Source organism: Conger conger, chromosome 12 (genome assembly GCF_963514075.1).
Source record: "Conger conger chromosome 12, fConCon1.1, whole genome shotgun sequence".
NCBI classification, from domain to species: Eukaryota; Metazoa; Chordata; class Actinopteri; order Anguilliformes; family Congridae; genus Conger; species Conger conger.
This window is the reverse complement of record NC_083771.1, coordinates 29,447,382-29,464,268: the sequence shown is the minus strand read 5'-3', so window position 1 is coordinate 29,464,268 and position 16,887 is coordinate 29,447,382. Positions and strand designations below refer to the sequence as shown.

The 16,887-nt window shown below is 46.6% G+C and overlaps 1 protein-coding gene across 1 annotated transcript in view; it reads left to right on the top strand.

The window, feature by feature from the left end:
- LOC133141556 (voltage-dependent N-type calcium channel subunit alpha-1B-like) overlaps positions 1-16,887 on the top strand; it is a 181,467-nt gene that overhangs the window by 77,378 nt on the left and 87,202 nt on the right. The window contains exon 7 of the mRNA XM_061262125.1: positions 14,018-14,121. Coding sequence (XP_061118109.1) covers positions 14,018-14,121 — 104 coding nt within the window. The remainder of the gene's footprint in view (positions 1-14,017; positions 14,122-16,887) is intronic.

Genomic DNA, 16,887 nt, shown 5'->3' with positions numbered 1-16,887 from the left:
GGAGCTGGGTAGCAGTTCGCTGTGTAATGCAAAAGTGGAGGAAAGCCTGTCAGTGCCGCCTTAAGCCTTGTGAAGCCTGTTTGTTATTCCAAGTTAGATGATAGCGGGCAGGTATCAATGCTGCTCATTTCAGCATTGGTAGCTGTGGGTAGCCTGTAGCTTGGTACATGACTGGAACCCTGGTTGGTGGTTCAAGCCCTGGTGTAGCCACAGTAAGATCTGCACAGCTGTTGGGCTCTTGAGCAAGGCCCTTAGCCTCACACTGCTCCAGGGTGGGATTGTCCCCTGTTTAGTCTAATCAACTGTAAGTTAATTAACAAATTATATATATAATTTTCTTATCTGGCTGTACTTTTTTTGGTAAGAAGTGAAATCAGAAGTAGTATAGTACTGTGTTCTAAAGATGAAGATTCAGACAGAGTATGACATCTTGTGGTAGTGTAGGGGGGAATGAGTGAGACCAGCCTTATTTTGGGATGTGATAATCACCGTCGGCTGGCAGTGTCACTGTGACATTATGTTTCCTGTGACTGACTCAGTTCTGCCAGCCCCTGAGGATCCAGGTGTGGGGTCAGGTGACCTGGAGAAGCCGGGGAACTGCAGACCAGACCTGGGTCAAATACGTAACTGCTGCAGATTCAAATACTTTCCTACACTTCGCTGAGCTTGTCTGGTCTATTGGAAACCTATGAAACACTCTCAAAAAGTGCAATCCCTGCCTTCTGGTGCTTTTGGTTGGCTCAAGTCCACCAGGCAAGATCAATCGAGCGCAGAAAAACATTAGCAATAGCGCATTTGACCCAGGTCTGCCTGTGACAGTTTTTAATACTCGTTCGGGGGGGGGGCGAGAATTAAATGGGACCCCTGGAGAGGATCTGGGTCTGGAGTCACAGCGCAGAGCTGTGAGGTTGGCTGTTCTCGCACCGTGTTGGATCCCTCTGCCAATTCTGTCATTTCGGGAGAGCTTCTGGAAGAACGCTCGCAAGTGGAAATCCACAGGGCGGCAAGGAGGAGGGCGATTTGATTTCTGCAGCAGAACCCCCCCCCCCCCCCCCGACACCTGTCCCCCCCGTCCGTCGCCCACAGTGAGTCAGTAAACACGCTGGTCTCCATGGAAACGGTGCGGCTTTGATTGGGTCCTGACAGTCGGCCTGATTTTGACGAGAGCGTTCCAGTGTCCCTCTCCCGACCTTAAGCGGCGAAGGCCGTCAGGCGTGAGGAATGGATTCCCTCTCGTCACGCTGTGGCTGCGCTCCGCTTCAGTGTGGGGGAGAGCCCTGTGGATTAAGAGCAGGGGTGAAGGGGTGAGAGAGATGGAAGGAGGGAGGGAGGGAGGAAATGAGGACTGAGAGAGATGGAGGGAGGGAGGGAAAGAGATTGGAAGTGTGTGAAAAATGTGTGTGGAAAAGAAATCATAATTCTTCATATTCATCCTTAATATTACACTTTGTACCTTCACATATCCCTGTTATTCATCTGAAAAGCCCATACAGTATGTTAGATATGGACGAAGTGGTCGTTGTTCACAGTGCGTGTGTTACAGGGGAACATACTTGGTCTGTCTCAGTCTAAGGGGCCGTGTGTGATTCTGCAGAGAGCAAGCCCTGACCAACGCCCGCCCACTCCACTGTTACATCACCAGTGTGTGTGTGTGGAACTGGCCACTCCTGTTCGCTCGCTCAGCCCGCCTCTGGTGCGGGTGAGACGGAGTGGGACACCAGCTCCTGTGCACCGTGGAGACGGGCGTTGTCCCCGGAAACGGGGAACAGTTCCTGTTGTGTCTCGGCCAGATGGGTGGCACATTTGGGGCAGGATGTTTACCTTCCTCTGCGTGCAGTGGAGGGGGGAGGGGTGTTGTGGTATGAATCAACAAGGCATGCCTCTCCATCTGTACTGAGAGTGAAGGAGAGAGAGGGAGAGAGAGTGGGAAAAATGAATGGAGAGAGAGAGCGAGCGCAACATTAAAGGCTCTTTATTTAACAACTTAAACCAGACCACAGCTGGAGGACGTATAGATAACCTCAAAAGCCTCAGACGTAGCCCGTTTGGACTGTGACACGTCCAGACTGCAGTTCAGATGATAAAACCCATAATGCTTTAACCGCTGCCTGGAAACCCCTGTTGCTTGCAGGATTAAAACAGGATCTTTTCCTCGCCATTTTCTGGCTGTGTAACTCTCCAGTTTGGCGCGGCCAGCTGAGAAAATGAATGTGCAAGCGGCATTATTTCCTGCACTCTCTGTTATGTTGTTCCCAGTAAGGAACAGCAGGTGCCTGTCTGCCTGCCTGGCTCTTTAGCTTCTCTTCCAGCACAGGTATCTGTGGGTCTCCAAACTAAACACGTGGAATAAATCTGCTTCCAGAATCTTCCTTCTGTCGGGAGCAGAACCTGCTACTCCATGTTCCGCCTTCCCCTCCCTCAGAATCCTGAGCCAGCGACATAGCACACAAACTGTGCCCTCTTTGACCCTCCCCAGGCCATTCACATTGAGCTCAATCTGCGGAAAGTTCTGGCGTCTCAGGGGCTGAAGCGCTTCCAGTGAAGTGCTGGGTCCAGGTCTGGCGCAGCGTTGGCCCGTGAGGTTGGCTAACGTGTAATCTTTCTCCATCTCGGCAGGCTCCTCAGGATGAAAAGGCCGGTCTGAGGCCTACGCTTGGCGCACGAGAGGGGCTGGCATGCCTTGTAACAGCTCGGCTGTGTAGTGCCGGCAGAGACCCTCTGGGTTTTTAACTCCAGACTGCGCATCCTGCTGGATCCAGTCTGTAGGTAAACGGTCCAGACGGGCAGAATGCCCTGATCTTGTTGTGATGTACAGTATTCTTCTGTCCTCATGAACTCATGTGGTCCATGTCCACCTGCTCGATTGCGTCAATAAAATGGCCCATAGACTATAAGGGCTAATGTTAGCTGCCATATGCTATCCCCTTCCACATGCTGTGGCACTTCAATCCAAAGGCTTATGTGTGACAGCTAATGTTTATCCATTTGTATGTCTTTTTGTGTAAAGCCATAATGTATATAATGGCTACCATTGGCTTATGAGTTATACTGACATATGTTATCCTCCTCTGCCTGCTGTGGCACTTCTGTCCAAAGGCTTATGTATTGGCTAATGTTTATCCATTTTTATATGATTCAGTGTAAAGGCATACTGTATATAATGGCTGCCATTGGCTCATGAGTTATAATGGGATATGATATCCCCTTCCACCTGCACTGACACTTCTGTACAGAGGCTTATGTAATGACGAATGTTTGCCTTCCTTGTGTAATTCAGTATAAAAGCCTACGTAAGGGCTGGTGTTGGCTTAGGAGCAGGGCCAGCACGTTGTCTTCCCTCGTTTCCCCCCATGGCAGTCCCCCGCTCGCTAGAGGGCGAAATAGCCGTTTGTCAAGCCACTTCGGAGACAATTTTCCCCATTTGCACCACCCCAGTAATCAGAATTGATAAAGTAATTGCCACTAATTAAGCACAGACGATGATTGACAGCGATGTTTACACACAACGCAGTTATATCACATTTAACCTACACAAAAAAAGTGAAATGAATGAATACATTCATGATTAATGAGCTAATCATGGTCTTCAATCAAGACCTTAAGTAGAAGCAGGTGTCTTAATGCTGGACTAAAGCAAAAACCTGCTTCATATGGATGCATTTTTCAATTAGAAAATCAATTGAACAATTAGTCATTGACTATGCTGTTGGAGTGCCTAATGGGGCCCCCTGGAGGACAAGCACTGAAATACAAGTTTAAAACCCTGCAGGTGTTGGCTCTACACATAGCACATTAACATCTATAGGAATGGAACATGTTATCCCCGTCGATAACAACAAAGGGTTATGTGTTGGCGAATGTTTCTAATCTTTGTGTGATGTGGTATAAAGGGATATGTAGGGGCTAACGTTACTTATGTGGCCTGTTATCCTCTCCCTCCTGTGGTGCTGTTGAGAGTCCTGGGTGACAGGGAGGTCCAGCTGCAGAACGGGCTCAGAGGGTGTTTCCCCCGGGGGATGGGGTGGGGGTGTGACGTGTCAGGAATCAAAGCGTCATTTACCGTGTGGCGCTGTCGGGGGAGAACGGGGATGGCACACAGCCACAGAGAATAAGCGAAGGCGGTGTAATGACCTAAGTCCATTTCCCAGATTACAGGTTTCACATTACTCCCGGGCTGAGCCGTGAATTGATAGGTGGCGTTAGCGGGATGGTTTTTGGGGGCGGGGTGGGGTGCAGTGTATCCGCTAATGCTGGCCTGAGCTCCACCACCGCTCTCCCTCCCCCCCTCCCTCCTACACTTCTGACATGTCGGATATGAAGACCCTGATTTACTGCGTTTGAAATGTGCTCTGTCCTGGGGGGTCGCGGGCGGTCATGGCGACGGGGTCCAGCGTAAGGAATCGATTTAGCTCGCCCAGATCCTGCACACTCCATTAAACTGTCTACCCCCCCGTAAGCAGAGTCACGTGTGTCTGCGCTGAGCATTAACGTGTCTGACTCCTAAAGAGAGGATGCAAAGTGCTATTACTTCATGCATCCTGTGAAGATGCATTTCATTTCCAAGATATAAATAAACATACGTATGTGTGTCTAATATAATCTGTGTCTAATCTAACTGGCTGCCTGTCTGAGGATCGATCTGTCTTTCTGCCAATCTATATGCAGATGTGTAAACAGTCATGATGACCTCCGGGTGCTGTGTTCACATTAACTCTGATGGCCCGTATGCCCATGACTGATTCTGCCGTTTGTGCTTTATTATTGTCTGTGTTGGGTCTGTGCCACTGTATTTACTGTATTCATACAGGTTATGCTTGTAGTGTACAATTTACAGTGTAGGCTTCCAACATAACAATGTATATGATTATATTTAGTATACTGTCTTTGGATACAGGGCCCACTGGTCTCTTCTTGTTTGTGTTAACTCTTAAGTGGTCCGTGTGACAGCACGTGAGTGTGAGTGACAGGTCAGGAGGCATTGTACAGTCCAGTAGGCCGTGTCATTGCAGGCGCAGTGTGCTCAGTGCGTGTGCGTTAGAGACAGCTGGGCGCCCCCGCTCCTCGTGAGAGCGACGTGAGATCTCCCCGCGGCAGCCGACTCCTTCACACCTCTCCTTAATGCTGCGCGGCCCGAGATCCGTTATGCAACACCAGATACTCCACTCCTTCACACCTCTCCTTAATGCTGCACGGCCCAAGATCCGTTATGCAACACCAGATACTCCACTCCTTCACACCTCTCCTTAATGCTGCACGGCCCAAGATCCGTTATGCAACACCAGATACTCCACTCCTTCACACCTCTCCTTAATGCTGCGCGGCCCAAGATCCGTTATGCAACACCAGATACTCCACTCCTTCACACCTCTCCTTAATGCTGCGCGGCCCAAGATCCGTTATGCAACACCAGATACTCCACTCCTTCACACCTCTCCTTAATGCTGCGCGGCCCAAGATCCGTTATGCAACACCAGACACTCCACTCCTTCACACCTCTCCTTAAGATCCATTATGCACCACCAGATACTCCACTCCTTCACACCTCTCCTTAAGATCCATTATGCACCACCAGATACTCCACTCCTTCACACCTCTCCTTAATGCTGCGTGGCCCAAGATCCGTTATGCACCGTCAGATACTCCACTCTGGGCACTTCTCCTTAATGGTGCGTGGCCCCAGATCCATTACACACTGCCAGATACTCAGATGTTCATATGGTGATTTTGTTAATTATTTTTACTGAATCAATGGTTTGATTATTTTGGAAAGGTGCTTGGCTTGGTTCTGCACAAGCATGAATGAGGACGGGCAGGGCCAGCAGCCTCAGTAATTTAATGTTACATGTGCGGGTAAAGAGATGAAAGCCCATGTCAGTTTATCCCATCCTTTATGTTGTTTATAAAGAAATAACATCTGGATGACGACAGAAGCTGAGAAAACTGAGCTCCTGGCAGAAGGCTCCTTTGGGTTGTGGTGTGCAGGGTTCAACACTGTCTCACAGTACATACACAATACATAATAAGTACATTGAATACATGCAATACAAGTATATTGAATACATTGAATACATGCAGTTTAAGTACATATCCTGTTTGCCATTGACTGCAAACTGCTGTGAACACAGCTTACACTGCTGTACAGCACAGAACATCCAGGGCCTCAGCATTGCACTCAGCCACACGCCTTGATCATATTTCATTGAGTGAATCAGATTGTGATGTTTTGCCTGTAACCTACGTAACTTTTCATGTTTCTCATGCAGAGATGTGTATTGTGCCCCACTAGACCAGAAATCGTCAAATCAGGGCTGAGAACTGCTGTTTTCTGCCCTCCCTTTACGTGGGAGTCAGGTGTGAAGTCTGGCCAATCAGTAGCACTGTTTGTTCAGTTAATTACCCGGGAGAAAAGAAATCCAGGGCTGGATTTGGATTTCATGGCTGGATTTGGATTTCAGAGTTGATGATCCCTGCCATAGAGTATCTGTGGCTGTGCCGTTTGTGACCCCCTGCCGTTCAGTGTGGGGGAGTGATGGAGAACCTCCTCACCTCGTCTCCCTATCGGGGTTGAGCCTCCTAAAATTGTGAGCAATTATTCTCATTTTGAGTGAGTATCGATAGGATTACAGTTTCCTGGGAGGCACTCAGAGGTTGCTGCGAGTTCCAGGAAATTTTCTGTGAATTTTCAGCAGCAATCTGGACCAGACACAGCCGACAGGTCTGCAGGTCTGCGTCATGCTTTAATTTATCGTTTAATTCATATTATTTAGTAATAAAAATTGAACTTACACTCTAACTGGGGACAGGAAGGGGTGTGGTGCCTTTCTCTCAGGCAGGGGTGTGATTGGCTCATTAATAACGTGCCGATCTTCCTTTCATGCCAGCTGAGCTCAATCTTCTCCTGCAGCCTCATAACGAGGTTTGTGCAGATGAGGACTGACACACACACACACACACACACACACACACACACAAACTCACGCCCCTCAGGCACATGCACACACATACATGCACATACACACACACACACACTCACGCCCTCACACACATGCACACACATACATGCACATACACACACACACACTCACGCCCTCACACACATGCACACACACACACTCACGCCCTCACACACATGCACACACACACGCACGCACATACACACACATACAATCATGCCCACACACACATGCGCACACACGCACCCACACACACACATGCACACACATACTCACACAAACACACACATACACACACACACACACACACACACACTCACGCATGCACATATGCGTACACGCTCACACACACTCACTCAGGCACACACACATACACACATGTTCACACATGCATACACATATACAGTACACACAGATTCACTGGCATGAATATGCCTGGACACACACACACACAGACATACTGTGTACTGTACATACAGTGGGCTCAAGAATTATTGGCACCCCTCACCAGCAATGCACAAACAAGGCTTAAAAAAAAGAATAATACAATTATAGAGAAAGGTAATACACCAACATGTGCCAAATACTGTACTTTATTAACGTTTCAATGGAAACAACCAAAATCATAACAATCATTTAATAAAAAATACATTTAAACAAAATCAAGGTTTCAGAATTATTGGCACCCTTCACCTAGTACTTAGTGCAACCACCTCTGGCAAGGATAACGGCATGGAGTCTCTTCCTGTCAAAGATTAAGGAACACATTTGGAGGGATTTTGGACCATTCCTCTTTGCATATCCTTTCAAGATCCTTCACGTTCTTGGGTTTGTGCTTATCAACTGACCTCTTCAACTCAGCCCACAGGTTTTTGTTTGGATTGAGGTCTGGTGACTGAGATTGCAGAACGTTGATTTTGTTGTCACGGAACCATTTCTGTGTGGATCTTGAGGTGTGTTTTGGGTCATTGTCTTCTTGGAAAGTCCACCTACGACCAAGTCCCAGACTTCTGGCAGAGGGAACCAGATTTTCAGCCAAAATTGCTTGATACTTGCTGGAATTCATTATGCCATCAATCCTAACCAGTGCCCCTGGACCTCTGGAATTAAAACAGCCCCAAAACATGACTGACCCACCACCGTATTTCACTGTGGGTATGAGGTGCTTCTCCTTGTATGCATCTCTGTTCCTTCGCCAAACATACCGATGCTGTATCTGACCAAAACGTTCAATTTTGGTCTCATCTGACCAGAGAACCTTGTTCCAGTCATAATGTAAATGACGTTTGGCAAACTCCAAGCGCTTTCTTCTGTGTCTTGTGGTCAGAAAAGGCTTTCTTCTGGCAACCCTTCCAATGAGGCTGTGGTTATGGAGGTGGCGTCTGATGGTGCTTTTTGAAACCTGGTGACCCCAAGATGCCACCAAGGCCTGCAATTCTTTCACTGTGATCCTTGGGGATTTCACTCACCATTCTCCTCAGTATCCTGGGGGGCAAGATGCAGTTGCGTCCTCAATTTTCAACAGTTCCATATCTTTTGAACTTTTTTATAAATGCTCTGACAGTGCTCAGTGGTATATTCAGTTGTTTGTACATTTTCTTGTAGCCATTACCACATTTATGAAGGTCCAGCTGCTTCTTTTGAACTGCCAATTCTTTTGTTTTCTTTTTTTAATTTCGGTAGGTGTTATTTACAATAATCTTTAAGGGTGCCAATAATTGTGAAACATTGATTTGGAGGAAATTGATTTTTAATTAAATCAGTAAATGATTTTTGTTGGTTCCATTGAAACATTAATATAGCACAGTATTCATCACATGTTGGTATTTCGAGTTTGTCTATAAATATATTGTAAAAAAAAAAATGTTGAGTATTGTTTGTTCATTTTCTGTCAGGGGTGCCAATCATTTTTGAGCCCACTGTACATACTCCTTTGTGCTCCCGCTGATCCTATAAGCAGTGATCTGAACCTTGGCTCCATCCATTGTATTTGTTCTGTATGTTTGAATTATTAGTACATTTACAGGAAGGATGACGTGTGCTAACAATGGTCAGGCAGCATCTGTGAATTCAGGGGTGGCCCCCTTCATCCGTGGCTCGTTAAGGGCTGATGAGTCACCAGGCCTGGGCCCCTGAGCGGTGACCTCTGACCCCACACCGTTGTTAGGGCGGCTCACAGAGCTTGTTAAGCGCCTATAAAAATAGCCCAGTGAGAGCGGAGACAGAACGTGTCAGGACCCGGCAACAGGCCGTCTAACAGACTGCCTGTCTGCACCAGAGAGGGGGTGAAGAGAGGGGGAGGGCACTGGACAGCGTGAGCACTGCTTCAATGCCGTGGTTCTGAACACACTGGCCATGAAGCACTGCCCGTGGAACCTTAGACACTGTCCGTGGTTCTGAACACACTAGCTGTGAAGCACTGCCCGTGGAACCTTAGACACTGTCCATGGTTCTGAACACACAAGCCATGAAGCACTGCCTTTGAAACCTTAGTTTGAGAAGCATTAAACTTTACAGTGTTTGTATTTGGTTGCTCTATTGAATTTTGAGTGTTTATATGAACAGATGTAGCTCATCATTTCCTAGTTCTGGATGTGATGCTTTGACTTATGGTAGAACCAATGCACTTGTAAGTCGCTTTGGATTAAAAGCGTCTGCCAAATGACAAAAATGTAAATGTAAAATGTTCTGTTCAACAGATGAGATTTGCAGAAGAATTAAAGGTGTGTGAGTTTTCATAATTTGGCATCTGTCTCATATTCATTCTAATTTTTAAATACATTTAATAGTCTGAAAAAACCCCACCCCAACTCATCGCAAATAACATAATATCAGCGCGATTCAATAATAGGTGTGAAGTCTTGGGTGGGAGGTGAAGTCCTCTCAGCCTGGCTCTCTATGGTCTGTGCGGTCAGACACAACAGCATGTAGGTGCAGGAGACAGGCTGTGGTGTGGGGCTGTGCAGTATAGTGTGCTGTTGTATTGAGGCCTTCTTGGACCTGAGAGGGAGAATCCTCTCATCACAGGTACAAACCTTTTTTCCACGCTTGACCTTTTTATTTAAACCTCCTTCTGAGGTGTGACATTGAGTGCCTTGGGATTTGAACCTGCAACCTTGTTGTCTTAGGTCCAGAGCCTAATCAGTGCAGCAGGCAAAATGATCTATCTATCTATTCTATCTATTCTTGAGATTATTCTTTTTTAGGTTACCATTTCTCCTAATATATCTGGATATTTACAGACAGCTGTAGAGAGAGAGGCTTGGGCCCAGATCAGTGGGGCAGCAGATACTTTCTTCTTTATTAATTTGCCATAGTTGATCTTCAACACCTGACCTCACTTTGTTTTTGTTTTTGGCAGACTTTAAGTGATTGGAATGTTCTTAACTGACCATTCTAATGCTGATGTAACAGTGAGTGGAGAAAGGAACAGTCTGGAACGCTGAATTCTGGAGCTCTAGAACAGAAAAACATTCCAGAAAAGCAGCTCTTCGCAGGGTTAACTGCTCCCGGACATACGGATCTGAACACTGTGGAGGGGGCAGCCGGGTATGGAGGGGCCAGGGGAGAGTAATGATAGTCAGATTCACTTCAGCAAATGATTAAATTACCATGTGTGGAGCGCTGGGTGGAGGCTTGGTTCAGTGTGACAGGCGGAATCAATCAAGTGTGTTGGGTTATGGGGGAGGGAGGTCTGAGCATTGGAAAAGCCTCTATCGTTTCTGTTTCTTTAGCCATCTATGCTATTTCTCTCTGTGTCCTCTATCTCTAGCCATTTATCTATTGTGCTCTTTCTCTCTCTCTTTCTCTCAAATTCACATTCAAATGCTTTCTTGGCAGGAAGTACATCTGTACACATTGCCAAAGCATGTAGCAGCACATCCAAATATAAACACAGATGAATAATGGGTAAATACAGTCATCTCTCTCTGGTTTGGTTTTGATGGGATTATCATCACAGCAGCTATTGTTGACAACTGATGTGACGATAATCCATTCCATCTGATACCTCCTGCCTACAGCCTACCTGTCCCTGCTTCTCTGCCCTTCAAGTCTGGCTGAGGCCACTGTTACTGGGGGAAGGTTTGGCTGTTTTTATGGAGGACTTTAGGCTCGTCTCCTGGCTGGCCCCATGGAAAGCGGATTAACAAGCAAAGAAATGCAGCACAATTAATGGTTCAGTGGTGGCACCATGATGATGTACAACAGAGGTAACCATGAGGATGTACAGTACTGCATTGCATTATATTACAGTCTAATGTGACTTGCAATGTTGGGTTAAGGGCCTTGCTCAAGGGCCCAACAGTGGCTACACTGGGTTTTGAACCAACAACTTCCAGGTCTCCGGTCAAGCACCATAGCCACTAGATCCACCGCCCAGATCCCTGTCTGTCTGCCCCAATCAGAAACAGTGTGTCCCCTGCAGATTTGCTGAATCAGGGATCTGATTGTGAACAGAGGCATTATTTAGAACCTGTTGTGGAAGAGTTGGTATTTCGCTCTTAACAAGGGATCTTTGGCTTCTTATGCATTTTCAAATGCCGGGCCATTGTGATGTCAGAGAGTGATTTATTGCCGTGGTGTTAATAAGAGAGAAGCACAATTGCTCTCATACAGAAGTGTGCTCGCTTTGCAACCAGCTTCTTAGTTCTTCTGATAGGGGTCATTAATTGTTCACACCTTTCACACAGACGCTTTTTTCAGAAGCCTAAATTGGTACTGATTTGAGAGGAAACTACAAAAAAACACAGCTGTAACCGTACTGCTTTAAGTACAGTGAGGTACGAGGTGACGAACATGTGATTTGAATATTCTTGACTGAACATTCTAATGCAGATGACTGGTTATTGAAAGCAATGAAGGGAACTGGAGGCAGGGTGTGTATGTGTGTGTGTGTGTGTATGTGTGTGCGTATTTATGTGTGTGTGTGTGCATGTGAGTGTGCCCATATTTGTGTGTGTGTGTGTTTGCATGTGTCTGTCTGTCTGTCTGTGTGTCTGTGTCTTGTCTGTGTGTGTGTGTGTGTGTGTGTGTGTGTGAGTGGGCACATATGTATGTGTGTGTGTCTGTGAGTGTGAGTGTGAGTGTGTGCTTATGTGTGTGTGTGTGTGTGCGCGCAAGCGTGAGCATTCACATATGTGTGTGTGTGTGTGTGTGAGCGCATGTGTCTGTCTGTGTGTCTGTGTCTGTGTGTGTGTGTGTGTGTGTCTGTGAGTGTGAGTGTGCGCATATGTGTGTGTGTGTGTGGTGTGTGTGTGGGTGTGCACATGTGCCTGTCTGTGTGTCTGTGTCTGTGTGTGTGTGTGTGTCTGTGAGTGTGAGTGTGCGCATATGTGTGTGTGTGTGTGTGTGGGTGTGCGCATGAATCCGCAAATCTGTCTCTGCCCCCACATCCCTCCCAAATTATGCCAGCGCACAGCCACGCTGCTGAAGTGGAAGTAACATCTGTCAGTGCTAACCCGGCGTGCTGAGACTGTTCCCCAGCTTCATTTGGCATGAGGGGCCAGGGCCCTCCGGCCACGGCGGTGACATCCAGGGCCCCACCAGCGCCTGCTTCCCCTCGTCGCTCCACTTCACCCTGGCAGCCGCGGCCCGGCCCGGCCCGTCCGCTGTGGGGCAGATGCGTCCCTGCCGCTGCGCGTGCTGCCTCCATGTGGGGTTCTCCTCTCTAAAGCAGTCTGCAGGCCTTTCACAGGAGGCTCTGCGTGTCGGCTGACTCATCCCCAACGGCCCCCGGTGTGCACGGAAATGTCCTATACTGAGAGGCGCTGTCCCCGAGCATGTGCAGTGGGGTGAGAGTGAGGGTGAGCGTGAGAGAGAGAAAGAGAGAGAAAGAGAAAGAGAGAGTGAGAGTGAGAGTGTGAGTGAGTGAGCTCTATATTGGACGGTTTCCAAAACACAAGTGTCATGGCTAGATTCAGAGAGACGCCATTGTCCTTTCTCCATCCAGTACCTTCAGTACTAAAATATATGTATAGAGAGAGTAGAATATGAATATAACATTGTTTGTATTCATATTCTGATGTATTCCTGTTCTTATTTCTATGTGTACACTTTGGCAATATTTATGTAATTACGTATTTCATGCCAATAAAGCACTTTGCATTTGAATTTGAGAGGGGGAGGAAGGGAGGGCATTTCTTCGAGTCCTTTGTTATGCAGCAGTTGCATATTGGCTGTGCTTAACACTCTTAATTAGGTTAGACAGCCTGGAAGAGGAGGTTAATTGCACTTTAGAGTTTTTAAGGTTTGCGTACCGTGTCTGAGAGAGGCGGTTTTTCAATTGTGATTACACTGCAGACTAATGACTTGAACCCACCGTAGTCGGTGGAGTAGGTCAGTAACCAGATGTGAATAAAACTTTTGTAAAGTATGTTTTAAATGCAAAACGAAAGAAATTAAAGAAAATAAAAATGATTACGTATTAAAACTTGATTGGAACTGTTTCTTACATTCTTACTTACTTACTACCTACCAAACAAGAGACAGTTTTCAACTCTAAGAACGTTTCCGAGAACCACAAATATTTACACTTCTTGCCATGATCATGAAATAAAGCTGGACCAAGACTGAAACCCACGATCTTCTTTGCCGTTTGCTTGCCCTGATGCTAGCTGTCTGAGATGAATGACGACTCCATCTCTCCTGTAGGCCTCTCGGCTCTGAGATAGCTTTCCGGCTCTTTCCGCTGTCTTTGTCCAGGGCAGATCATGTCTGGCCCAAACCTTGAGTGATATTTGACGGAGCCAGCTGAATCTGCCCCCCATGATGGGCCGTTTATTTTGGGACAGGGTATCACTCTGGGAGAGACAGCACACTTAAAGTTAACGCACCTGCACCAACAATTTGTGATTTGTGAATTGGCTCAGCTCCCAGCCTTTTTTACATCTCTCTTCCTCTTTCTCTCCTTTCTCTCATATTCTTTCCTCATTCCTTCCCGTATCCCTCCCCTGGTCTTCCTCTCTTCCCCTCCGTCTCTTTCCCCTACTCTCTCATTTGAGTTGAGAATGTGGATGGCCATAGTAAGCCTCTCTCTCTCTCTCTCCTTCTCCTTCTCCCCACAGGCTAACGATGCTTCAGGCAACACCTGGAACTGGCTGTACTTCATCCCCCTCATCATCATCGGATCCTTCTTCATGCTCAACCTGGTCCTGGGGGTCTTATCAGGGTAAGCTGTGTGTGTGCGGTCCGCTCAGTCGCTAAGCTACGCTCCTCTAGAGCCCTAACAGCCTTCTGTACTGTAATACTCTCAACCGCAATCCCAGCATGCCTCAGGTCCACAGGTTCTGGTGCTGTATGGATCTGCCACTGCTAACAAACCATTGCCTTCCATTTTCCAGGGCCAGGAGCAATGTGTTTCTGTCCAATCTGTTAACACTGAACCCTCTCAGTGGGAGTGGGGGGGGAGAACAGGAGGATTAGCTGACCGGACAACTAAAGTTGTGATGAGCTTTGAGACCAAGGTTGCAACGTATTGTGTACTCCAAACTGGGCATAAAGACGGGGAAAGCTGCTAAAAAATGCACTTAACCTAAATGGGACAGGGGCAGCCTGTAGCCTAGAGGCTAAGCTGCTTGGGTCCCGGTAAGTTGGTGGTTCAAACCCCAGTGTAACCACAATAAGATCCATGCTGCTGTGGGCCCTTGAGCAAGGCCCTTAACCCCACATTGACCAGGGGATATTGGCCCCTGCTTAGTCAAAATAATACGTCGTTTTGGTTAAAAGCACCAGCTAAATAACTGTAATGGAATGTAATGGCTCGAATGGGAGAAAAAAACACTTCCTGAAGATTTGTACCTGCAGTGGCTCTGTGGTACATATGAAGTGTAGTGCAGCTTTGTGGGCTCAAGTGTTTATCTGTGTGAATAGAGCTAAGGGGACGTTCAGTGTTTATCTGTGTGAATAGGGTTAAAGGGGGGTTCAGTGTTTATCTGTGTGAATAGGGTTAAAGGGGGATTCAGTGTTTATCTGTGTGAATAGGGTTAAAGGGGGGTTCAGTGTTTATCTGTGTGAATAGGGTTAAAGGGGGGTTCAGTGTTTATCTGTGTGAATAGGGTTAAGGAGAGATTCAGTGTTTATCTGTGTGAATAGGGTTAAAGGGGGGTTCAGTGTTTATCTGTGTGAATAGGGTTAAAGGGGGGTTCAGTGTTTATCTGTGTGACTAGGGTTAAGGAGAGATTCAGTGTTTATCTGTGTGAATAGGGTTAAAGGGGGGTTCAGTGTTTATCTGTGTGAATAGGGTTAAAGGGGGGTTCAGTGTTTATCTGTGTGAATAGGGTTGAAGGGGGGTTCAGTGTTTATCTGTGTGAATAGGGTTAAAGGGGGGTTCAGTGTTTATCTGTGTGAATAGGGTTAAAGAGGGGTTCAGTGTTTATCTGTGTGAATAGGGTTAAAGAGGGGTTCAGTGTTTATCTGTGTGAATAGGGTTAAAGGGGGGTTCAGTGTTTATCTGTGTGAATAGGGTTAAAGGGGGGTTCAGTGTTTATCTGTGTGAATAGGGTTAAAGGGGGGCTCAGTGTTTATCTGTGTGAATAGGGTTAAAGAGGGGTTCAGTGTTTATCTGTGTGAATAGGGTTAAAGGGGGGTTTAGTGTTTATCTGTGTGAACAGGGTTAAAGGGGGGTTCAGTGTGTATCTGTGTGAATAGGGTTAAGGAGAGATTCAGTGTTTATCTGTGTGAATAGGGTTAAGGAGAGATTCAGTGTTTATCTGTGTGAATAGGGTTAAAGGGGGGTTCAGTGTTTATCTGTGTGAATAGAGGGAAAGACTGCACAAAGAATGCGTACGGTCAGCTAACACCAGGGGGGAGATCTGGACAGAGCTGGCTGAAGGCTTCCCACACACTTCTGAGTCAGCCTCAGCACAGCTGGAGTTCTCCGTGGAGAGGCAGGGATGTGTTCATTCAGGACACGCATTGTTATAACAGTAATCATAGTGAAACGCAGGTACATGCACACTGACACCAGAGTTTCAGTACAGTATGTCAGAGCAAAGACTATATTTATCTATGGAGTCTGAAGGAGGCATACAGAATAGTCCAGGAGGGTTGTCTTTCGTTAATTGCATCTTAGGTAAGAGGTACACTGAACAAGCACTTTATTAGGAACATTTTTACTTTATTACACCTTATTCATGCGATTATCTAGTCAGCCAATTGTGTGGCAGCAGTGCTATGCATACAGTTATGTATATACGGGTCAGGAGCTTCAATTAATGTTCACATCAACCATCAGAATGGGGAAAAAATGTGATCTAAGTGACTTTGACAGTGGAATGATTGTTGGTGCCAGACAAGGTGGTTTGAGCATCTCAGAAACTGCTGATCTCCTGGGATTTTCACACACACTAGAGTTTGCAAAGAATGAGTGAGCAGCAGTTCTGCAGACAGAAACACCTTGTTAATGAGAGACGTCAGAGGAGAATGGCCAGACTGGTCAAAACTGACAGGAAGGTGACAGTAACTAAATAACCACACATTACAACAGTGGTATGCAGAAGAGCATCTCTGAACACACAACGCATCATAACTCCTAGTGGATAGGCTACAGCAGTAGAAGTCTAAAAAAATAAGTCTAATAAATACCTAATATAGTGCTTGTGAGTGCATATCTGTAATTGCATAGACACGGAGAGACACATACAGAACTGTGCAAAAGTCATGTAAAAGAATTCAGTAAAGCAATGCTTGAAAGCAATGATGAAATTAACAGTTTCTACAGTAAATAACTAATATTTTACTATAAAAAGCAGTGAACAGTTAAAACTAAATCAAATCATTATTTGTAGCGACCATGAGCTGGTGGATTGTTCCAAACACACTCACACTCACACTCACACTCACACTCACACTCACACTCACACTCACACTCACACACACACACACACACACACACACACACTTGCTTAACGGAGGGTGTCCTGTTGGCAGTGCGCTG